Here is a 10,922-nt window from a genome sequence, read left to right on the forward strand (position 1 = left end):
ATGGGGTTTTCCAACACAGCAGTGGTGGTGCTGCAGGGTGGCTGGTGCCGCTGTCAGTGGTGATGCATCGGCAGTGGAGTCCAGTTTCTTACCAGCTGCTACTGACCCTATGGCTCGACCTATAAGATACACGGGCCAGGTGGAGAACTGCATCTGTCCAAATCGTATTCTTCAGGAAACAGAAAATGCTTTCTGTCCAACTTGCTAGATAATATCAGACAAGAATTAGCCAAAAACCAAGAAATTAAAGTACAAAAAAATTCCAAGATGAGGCCAAGAAACTGGAAGAGTCAGATGTGCTCCAGGAAGCCAGAAGGAAATATAAAACCATTGAACTGGAAACTATGTGGACCAGCAAAGTGATGAAGAAGAAACTTGGGGAGTTAACGGGGATGGTGAAGGAGAGTCTTGATGAAGTCAGAAATAACTACCTCCACTGGAAAATGAAGGAAGGTATGGAAGAAGCTGCCAAGACAGCCAAGCAGTTGACCAAGACAGTGTCCAGGGGTAGGGAGAAGTTGGGCAAGACCTTGGCCTTCAAAGCCATCTCCCAGGGGGTGGAGACCATGAAGAAGGAAATCAACTATACTACCACAGGCCCAAGAGACTCAGGAAAAGGACAGAGATTGCTGGAGAGAAATTCAAGGAAGAGAATATGTTTGAGACTAATGAGGAAGCCCCGGGGGGCGTGCTGCACAAGGACTCCAGGTGGTACCAGCAATGGAAGGACCTCAAGGAAAAAATGTGGTATTCAATCAGTTCTTCGAAATGAAGATGAAGTATGATGAAAGTGACAACCTGCTCATCTGGGCATCCTGGGACCTGACAGCCAAGGTTACTGATTTTCTGGGGTTTCTGTTTTCGAAGACGGAAATGTTGGAGGTGCTCATAGAGATCCTCCTGGTGGACCTGGCCTTTGACAAAGACTGGTTTCTGCAGCAGTGTGGGAACGACATCATCCCCAATGTCCTGGAGGCCATGATTTCTGGAGAGCTTGACATTCTCAAAGACTGGTGCTGTGAAGCTACCTACAGCCAGCTGGCCCACCCAATCCAGCAGGCCAACGCCCTGAGCCTCCAGTTCCACTCCCATATCCTTGACATTGACAACGTCAACCTGGCCATGGGCAAGATGATGGAGCAGGGGCTGGTGCTGATCATCAGCTTCCAGGCCCAGCTGGTGATGGTGGTGAAGAACCCCAAAGACAAGGTAATCGAGGGCAATCTGGACAAGGTGCTGTGTATACAGTACGTGTGAGAACCCTGCTGAGACCAGGTCAAGCTCAAACCCTCCACAGCCTGGTGGCTCCTGGACATCTTCTCCTCCAGCACAGAGCAAATTCTCTGAGCATGGTAGCTGACACCAGAGCTCCAGGTCTGGATCAAGTGGCAGATGTGCAGGGGCAGCATCTGTGGCAACTCTAGCCCTCTGGAGACAAGACTGTGCAGTCTGTCCTGAGCTCTGCCAGGGCAGCTGCAAAACCAGCTGGATGGGGAAGGGGCCTCTGGCTATTGAGGGTCCCTGGTGGCTGGAGAAGTTCCCAAGTGCTGGACCATGCACCATCCCTCTGCCACTTGGGGGCTGTGGGTGGCTGTTCACCAGGGACACACAGGTTACACAGTACCAAGAAACCCCCAGGACCAGGAACTCCCCCTAGGGGCAGGGTGGTGGTGCCTGGGCCCTGCTACTCAGAGAGGCTCACTGACTGTGCTAAGCCAGGCCATCTTAGTTCCACTTTTTATTTTAACAGTGCTCTTATATACTGTACATAAGCCTGAAATTTTAAAATAATAAAATACCAAAGTGCAGAAAAGAAAAAAGTAAATGGATGGAGAGATATACACCATTCTAACTAATCAAAAGAAAGGAGGAGTAGCTCTATTAATTTCAGGCAGAGCAGACTTCAAAGCAAGGAAATTTATTAGGAATAAAGAAGGGCATTAATAATAAATGGGTCAATTCTCCAAGAAGACATTAACAGTCCTTAATATGTATGTGCCCAACAACAGTGTCAAACTACATCAGGCAAAAGCTGGTAGAACTACAAAGAAAAAGAGATTAATCCACTATCACAGTTGGAAATCTCAGGACCACTCTATTGGAAATGTACAGATCTAGCAGGCAGAAAATTACTAAGGACATAGTTGAATTCAAAAATACTATCAATCAACTGGATATAATTGACTTCTGTAAACTATTTAACATCAGAATACACATTCTTCTCAAGCTCATATGAAACATTCACCAAGATCTATCACATTCTTGGCCACAAAACACACCTTAATAAATTTAAAGGAACAGAAATCCCATAATGTCTACTGTCCCACAATGGAATTAAACCAGAAATAAATAACAGAAAGTTAACTAGAAAATCCCCAAAATTTTAGGTGAATTAATGATAGTAATGTTACCTTAAAAAAAAAAGACTCTTATAATTGTATATACACACCGAATTATTTACCAGTGGAATAATATGATGTCTTTGATTTCCTTTAAAATAATTTAGGTGGGGTAGAAAATAATGGGAGGAATTATATATGAAAAAAGATTTTGTGTGTTTGAAAATGTTTATAATAAAGAGCAAAAATAAATTAAAATTAGTATCTGACATTATTCTTCCACACTCTGCCTAGAGTAGATATTCAACATTTGCGTCTCAACTTCTGTGAACACCCTCAGTACATTGTGATAATTTCCTAGATTTCCTAACAGCTGGGATCAGGCACAGGAATTAGTTTCCACCAATGAGAAATACTCACTTGTGGAACTCAGTCTTCTCTACATGGGGCAGAGGAATCTGGTTCTTCTGGGGCATCAGTGACAGATCTACATTTAGTCCCAATTATCCTAAAAGCTGAGTAATGATGACAGTGGTATTTTCTTCAGTGAGGCCCTCTCAGTGTTCCTGGGTCTCATTCCTAGCAGGATAATTCAGAGTCTGACTCAACCTCCAATACAGTCTGTGAGCTACCAGACATGATTCAATAAATAATCAGCTTAAGTTAGTCAACCAAGAACACACCGAAAAACATCACTCCCATTCTCAATGACACATTCTTCATTTTAGTTACCTACACACAGAGTAGATGGAGCCTAGATGATTTTAACATAAATATGTGGTTATTATACTTGCAAGATTTCTTTTTATGACAATGGCTCTGTCTTATCTGAGAGGCTCAATGTCCAGGAGGAGCTTTTGTTGAATTGCAGTAATTGAATTCTAGGCCTCCCCTCACAAGGAGTGAAAGATCATCTTCTATTAAGAACAGTTGGATAAGGATATAATTCTGACTGATAAAGTAGACTGGTCCTACAACTAAAATCTCTAGCTATGTCATTTTATTCCTTTATTATCACCACTGTCACTCTTCTTTCTATCTTTGAGTCTCACATATTGGAAGAAAGCCTTTGATTATATTTGCTCATGCTGGGTGGAATATCACTATGCATCTGCTGTATAAGTGGCCATATTACCCTGAAGGGGTTAAAAATATACCACCTGGCATATTGACCGTTTTGAATTGAAGCCACTTGAAAAACAATAGGTTCAGGAAGATCATTCTGATATATTTTCTGCTTCTTAAAAGCAGGAGATAAAATTCCCATGTGAAAGATGCCTTCCCTACACTAGAAGGAAAAGCAAAATCCTCATACTCAAGAAGTTGAGACCAACAGTATATTGTACAGACCTTGTTAAAATAACCCATATCTTTGAAGCCTTCCTACATAACTTAGTAGCTTCTTCACAACTTACTGTCCAATCCAGTATATAAGTAACTGACTCTCACTGAGTCTTTGGTTCTTCATTTCTTTATGAGGGCTCCTATGCCCTGTTAAACTTGTATTAAATAAATTTGTGTGCTTTTTTCCTATTAGTCTGTTTTATGTCAACTTAAGTTTGGGGCCCAGCCAGGACCCTAAGAAGATAGATGTGGAGTTTTGCTGCTCCTACACACCTTGCTATGGACTGAATTGTGTCCCTGACCCCAAATTCATATGTTGAAATCCTAACCTCCAACATGAGAGTATTTGGAGATGAGGCCTTTGGGAGTTAAGTGGGATAGATGAGGACATGAGGGTGGGGCCTTTATGATGGGATTAGTGTCCTTAGAAGAAAAGGAAGAGATCTCTTTCTCTCTCTCTAATACTTTATCTCTTTGTCTCTCTCTGCACATACACTGAGGAAAGAATCATGTAAGCACACAGCAAGAAGGCAGCTATCTGCAAGCCAATAAAAGAGTCCTCACCAGAACCTGACAACGCTGGCACCTGTATCACAGACATCTAGCCTCCAGAACTGTGGGAAAATAAGTTTCTGTTCTCTAAGCGATCCAGTATGTGGTATTTTGTTACGGCAGCCCCTGACATTCATCACTAGGTACGTGCGTTAGATGGGTTTTTTCTCTCCTCCGGATCCTCTGTGTCAGTGATAAGAAGAAAAACAGGTGCTGACTGAACTTGGTCTTCTTTGGGACCAGAATAATTTCTATTCTGAGCAATTTTGCATTTTTGAGAACATGCCAACATTCATACTCTCTCTCCTCCACCTCTGTAAGCACAGCACATGTGGAGATAGTTTGGATTAGTTCTCTCCACCTTCACTCCTCCATCTTTCTATGTGAAGAGATTGGAATGCTAAGATTTCCCTGAGACAAGATTCCTGATAGAGAATTAGTTTCCATCAATTAGATACACATGCATAATATTTGTAAGGTAGAAGCAATATAGACATCATCTTTCTTTGGCTCCTGGCTATTGCTGCTAACGAAAGAGTTTGGATTACATCATACTTCCCAATTGCGGTGTTCCGTGCTCATTCTCCTGTTTCCTGGGTGTGAGAAGCAGTCGCAGTGTCCATGGCAACAACAGTATGAGGAGCAGCTCCTTGACTCCAGCATTGTGCCATTAATGGCCCTGAGATAGTACTTACCCTTAGATATCTGGACTGCTCTGGAGTCATTTCAAAAGTCCAGTCTAGAATCTGCCTCTTCATTTACTCCAACAATTATCAAGAATATAATTCCCTGGATTAAATCTCTTCCTCTCTATATACTTTCACTGAACTCTGACTAATATGCCTTAACTTTTACCTGACTAGTTGAGGAGGGGATGATTTATGCATCCTGTCATAAATGTCTGCCTTCTTCAAGATCAAAGTTTTTATTTTATTTATTTATTTTACTTTTTCTTAATTTATTAAGAATATTCATGACATACAAAGCTAATTGTCACCCAAAAAATGTGACTCGGGCTCCTGAAATTCTGAATGTCTACACTGGAAACATTATCCATGAGAGACTGGACAGAGCTATTTCTAGCCACCATTAAAAAAATCTTATTTCCTCATCACTGTTATTTTTTCTGTCTTCACCTCAGGCTGTCTCATGTGTGCTAAGTCTTTGCCACCTACCTGAAGCCCCCATCAACTTCTCACTCCTCTGGGGAGATGGCTGCTGCTATCTTGTATACCCTGGTAACTCCCACTCTAAACCCTTTCATTTACAGCCTGGGAAATAAGGATGTGAAGAGTTCACTGAAAAGGATTCGGGGCATGGAGAGTTCTCAGGATTAGAGATAATTTCCATAACCAAGCACTTTACAAAAAAAATCACTACCCATTTCACCATCATATTTACAAAGTGAGTCAGTTAACACCAAGCCTGTCACAGAGCATTCCATGGTCTATTGGAAAGAATGGCAGAGTGGATTAGCTGGAATTTAAATTGCCTTCTAACACTAATATCATTGAAACTTGATTATCCATTACCATTACTAAAAACATTTGATAATTATTAGCATTTCTGTCAGTGGTTTAATAAATAAGACCCTCACCATCACCTTTGCTATAGTCAATATCATCTGTGCTGTCATCAGAATCACTATACAAATTACCATCTTCAATACCTTCCCCATTAATGTCACCAGCACCATCAGCATTCGTAAGAGAAAGGAAACTGGTTGTATACAGTTTTTCCCCTTTTAATCCTTCACTTTTCAGAATTTTTTATATATTTTTGTGCTTGTGCTATGTTTGGGAGTTTCTAGGGAGTTTCTGATTCTATGGCTGAGGATTAGAAGATAGCTCAAAGTAAGAGGATTGTTTGAAAATACCTTTGTTTTGAATTAGAATAAAAGAACATTTCTATATAAGTTTATTAATTTTGTTCTAAAAAATAAATTAATCAAGCATGACTCAATAAATGGTTCTTCTTTCAGAAACAGACTGTCAAAGGGTGAGGCAGAAAAAGGCTTTGTTGCATTGCATTATAAAGAGAAAGCACACAACTAGTTCAGTCACTATGATATGTTCAGCTTGACTTTCTAAATATACAGTGTATTATGTCAAAGCAGAGAGAGTATGTATTGTGTTTATTTGCACAACCCCCTACAGTTCATGCTGAAGCCACTAGAAGCTGTAGGATGGGGCATCAGAGAGGAAGGAGCTAAACAGAGGGGTTCTCAGAGGCACACTTGACCGAGGTATCTGTGAGCCATGACCGATAGCTAGACTGTACACGTGAAGGGCAAGACTATTTGAGACTTACCAGGGAGCAGCTGATACAGGATTGAAATAAAATGGACATGAGTGGTAGATTGGGCTTGAGGAAGAGCATTGCCAGAAGAGTGTGCCGTATGCCTTGCTGAAGTGGAGAAATCTCATTAACGCCTCAGTAATAACCCACCATCCAGCTGAGACAAGCCAGCTGAAAAGCCAGCCTTAACAGTAAAGACCCCACACTTGAGTAAGACCCATTCTAGATCTGGCTTAATGGCCTGAAACTAAGCCCTGACAATGTCATAGGAAAGAGAGAAATTGGAGGTTGCGTCACGCCAAGTTAGAGAGGCTTGCAAAACACCTTGTGCTTTCCACAGGTTGATACTACCAAAGCATAAAATCAAGCCTAACCAAGCTCAAGATGATCCTCCTTGAACTGGAGGATCAAAACCCCACATCCTTGGCCAGCCCATGGCTCACCTGGGAGAGTGTGGTGCTGATAACATGAAGGCCACAGATTTGGATCCCTATATCCTATATAGGGATGGCCAGTTCACTCACTTGGGAGAGCATGGTGCTGACAACACCAAGTCAAGGGTTAAGATCCCCTTACCGGTCATCTTTTTTTTAAACAAAAACAACAACAACAACAAAAAAAAAAACACATTCTTTGGAAAAAGATAACAGAAATCAAAACCTACATTCAAAAACCCACATTCTTTGGAAAAAGAGAATAGAAATCTCTACAAAGGCCTATATTCAATTTAAAAAAAAGTCTTACAAAGACATGGGAAAACATGATTAGTATTCAAGAAGTCAGTAATAACTCAACCTGATGTGGCCTAGATGCAGGAATCTGCAGACAAAGATGTTACAACAGCTACTTACAATATATTCAAAATCTTAAAGGAAAATTCATTCAAAAATCTAGGTGATTCTAGGCATTTATCATCAACTTTCATCAATGGATAATAAAAATATTAGGTGAAAGGTTAATTGGAAACTGAGTAATAGATGAATCAGGCTAACACCACCTGAACTCACTGGCCAATAATGTAAATAGCGTCTCTGAACATTGGACAATCAAATATTGTCTGACTCATAATATGATGCAATAAAAATAGCATAGCAATCTTGGCATATCCTTACTGCAAAAAGTTAACTGAGATCCAATCAAGCTTCCATCTCACTATCAATTTATATAAAAAGCTAAATATAGGGACAAAAGTTAAACAAAGCCACAAGTAAGAAATAAGCCAACTTAGAATATGGAACATTCTACCAGACAGATAAAACAATCACTCCAATAAGTCAACAGCATTTAAAAAAGGTGGGGGAGGAGGTCTGCTGTGTTATAAAGAAACTAGAAACACAACAACAAAATGCATTGTGTAAACCTTATTTAGATCTTAATTTTAAGAAATTACGTAAAGATCAACAGACACATTTGAACATGGCTTGTGTATTTCTGTCCAAACAATCCTGGAAGATTTCCCAATGGAGGTGTCCAAAGTCCAAAATAAAATCTTCACTACACTTCTTCAGTCAAGTGTTTCAGTTCATTTAATGTGGAGAAACCGTCTCAATGCCTGATGAACCTCTTTGTTTCTGAGGGTGTAGATCACAGGATTGAAGATGGGGGTGACCACAGTGTAGAGCAGGGCGAAGATCTTGGAGAGGAGCTGGGAGTGAACAGCAGAGGGGGCAATGTACAAGACCATGAGAGTTCCATAGAATGTGGATACTACAGCTAGGTGGGAGGAGCATGTGGAAAAAGCCTTTCTCTTGCTGGCCCCAGCTGGAACTCTCAGCACTGCCACCACAATCCGGGCATAAGATGTCAGAATCAGTCCAAAGGGAACAGTGAGGCAGACCACAGACAGAATGAATGTTACCACCTGGGCCACTCTGGGATCTGAGCAAGCCAGGTCCATCAAAGGTGTGAAGTCACAGTAAAAGTGGTCAATGTGGTTCGGGCCACAGAACCTCAGCTGAGCCATCAGAGCCACAATCAGTCCACCTACAATGAAGCCAGAGAGCCAGGCTGTGACCACCAGCCCCAAGCACCTTTTGGGCCCCATCAAGAGTGGGTAGTGGAGTGGGTAGCAGATTGCCAGGTAGCGATCATATGCCATGACAGCCAGCAGGAAGCACTCGGCTGTGGCTAGAGAGCCAAAGACAAAGAACTGGAGCAAACAACCAGCAACAGAGATGGCTGCCTCTTTCAGGAAGCCCTCCAGCATTTTTGGCACCACTGTGGAGGTGTAGAGGATCTCCAGGAAAGACAGATTAGCCAGAAAGAAATACATGGGTGTGTGGAGCTCCTGGGAGCTAACCACCGCTACAATGATCAGCGTATTCCCTGTGATAATAGAGGTGTAGATGACACTGAGCACAGTAAAGAAAAGTAGGTGCAGCTCAGCGATGTCATCGAAGCCAAGGAGGACAAATCCAGTAACAGTTTGGTTTCCTACGGAGACAGTTTCCATGTGCATCATCCAAGTTTCTGCTTGGCAGTAATCGGGGGAGAAATTTTAGTGTCTCTATATGTTTTATACCAAGCCGAAGATTAATAATGCAAAAACAAACAAACAAAAAAGTCAGTCTCCAAAACAAGAATCACACAAATCTTTATCTGTCTCCTTTTTTGTTACTTCTTCCCCAACTCCTATCCTTCCCTGCATTTCTTAATTGTGCATATTTTTCAAATCTAGTTATATTATCGAAATTCATAATTTCAGTTTTTCAAAGCACTTCACCCTATTAATTCAATCTACTACCTCTACCATATAATAAATTTTATCATCTTAATCTGTATAATGAGCCATAGACTCCCTTGTGTTCACCAGTGTAATATCTTCCAAACGCCTGCTAGACATATCCCACAACAGCTAACTCTTCTATGTTCCCCAACCACAACCAACTCCTGAATGAGTGGCTTAAAAATTCTAATATCCATGGTCACTATGTCATAGCAATTTTTATCTCAACCCCCTCTTCCACTCCTTATCTCCCAATCAGTTCAATCTCATCAACTGTTCCTTGAGAAATGGTTATCTATTTTTTCCTCTCTATCCCATGCCTATATGAGCACAGTCACTCACTCTGTGTAGCCTTCTAGTCTCTAGTTTTTCCTCTCCCTTATCAAAATACTTGTTTCATTCAGTCATTCAAAAGTTTATAGTGGCAATGTGATAAATAATAATGCCAGGGGAAGGGTATGTACTGTGAGAGCAGAGAAAGACCAGATCCAGACAGGGGTTGTAGAGCAGAGGGTGTGGGGATTAAGGAAGATTTCTGAAGATGGTAACATGTAGGCTAAGTTTTGAAGGCCAGGTAAGAGTTGGTCAGGCAGAAGACAGGGGCCCAGGCAGGGTATTCCTGGCAGGAAATATATGAAAGCAAAGGGCTATAATTCAGCAGGGCACTTTGGAAGATCTGAAAATGGGTCTCATACCTGCAGAGAGGACTTGATGTGCCAGCCGGAGTGGTGCGCGGTCTTCATTAAAGTCAATGAGAGTACATGGAATGATTGCGAGCAGAGTAGAATGATAGGGGGGAAAAGCAGATAATCATATATTCACAAATATAATTTTAACCGTGTTATTTTCTAGGTTATGGGATTAATAATCACGTATTACATTTATTATCCATAAAATACAAGTTATCTTCCATATAAACAGCCTAGAATGTCAGTTTTCTAGGAGGTAGAAAACTGGTGGGAGACTTTTAACTGCATACTATTTTATGCTTTTGCCTAAAGCCAAAACTGCCTTTTGCATGGAATCCCTTTTTCCATACCTCTACTCATTACTACTGTTAAATCCTCAAAGACTCGGCTTAAGTTTTATATTCACCATGAAGCCTCCTTGATTAATGGAACCCTTTATTTCTTGAGCAGTCAAGCACTAAACACCTGGTGTATAGAAGATAAGTTAGTTGGTGAGAATACTAGGCCAAATAAAACCAGTCCATACCCTTAAGGAGCTTACAATCTTGTGTAGCAGATGGACACATGAATAGAAAATTGCAATACACTGAGAGAAAATTAATGAATTCAACCTGAAAGAAATAGTACTGGGAGGAAGTGATGCTGAACTGACCAGTGATTGCTGTGGAAAATGTAAAGAATAGAGGTGAGGGCATTTCAGGTCAAAGGAAAACCATGAGTAGATACTGAGGCAAGAAACACCATAGAATGTGAGGAGCAGAAAGAGGTAGTTGGGGGTAAGTAGTCAAAGGTAACTAAAAGAAACTCACTTGTGAAGGAGCATTAGGATTGAGGTGAAGAATAAGGAAAGATAGAGATAGAGAGGTGGGCGAGGACCAGAACTTGGGTCCCTATCGTGTCACGAGGTGGACCTAGAGCTTTATCCTGTAGGCAACAAGTCACACCTGAAGGCTTCTAAACAGTAGGGTGGCATGG

At 41.3% G+C, this 10,922-nt stretch overlaps 1 protein-coding gene and 1 pseudogene across 1 annotated transcript; one reads left to right on the forward strand and one right to left on the reverse strand.

Annotated features, from left to right (window-relative positions):
- On the forward strand, positions 1-1,347 carry LOC134378978 (mitochondrial import inner membrane translocase subunit TIM44-like; annotated as a pseudogene).
- Positions 1,348-8,055: 6,708 nt separating this feature from the next.
- Positions 8,056-8,985, reverse strand: LOC134377605 (olfactory receptor 11A1). The gene has a single exon (XM_063096094.1). The coding sequence runs from the start codon at positions 8,983-8,985 to the stop codon at positions 8,056-8,058; it is 930 nt and encodes a 309-aa protein (XP_062952164.1).
- Between the last annotated feature and the right edge of the window lie 1,937 nt (positions 8,986-10,922).

Source organism: Cynocephalus volans, chromosome 5, assembly GCF_027409185.1.
Source record: "Cynocephalus volans isolate mCynVol1 chromosome 5, mCynVol1.pri, whole genome shotgun sequence".
NCBI lineage: Eukaryota > Metazoa > Chordata > Mammalia > Dermoptera > Cynocephalidae > Cynocephalus > Cynocephalus volans.

Bases quoted from the DNA above. Each gene is read 5' to 3' on its own strand.
- LOC134377605 (XM_063096094.1), bottom strand. From the start codon at position 8,985: ATGGAAACTGTCTCCGTAGGAAACCAAACTGTTACTGGATTTGTCCTC.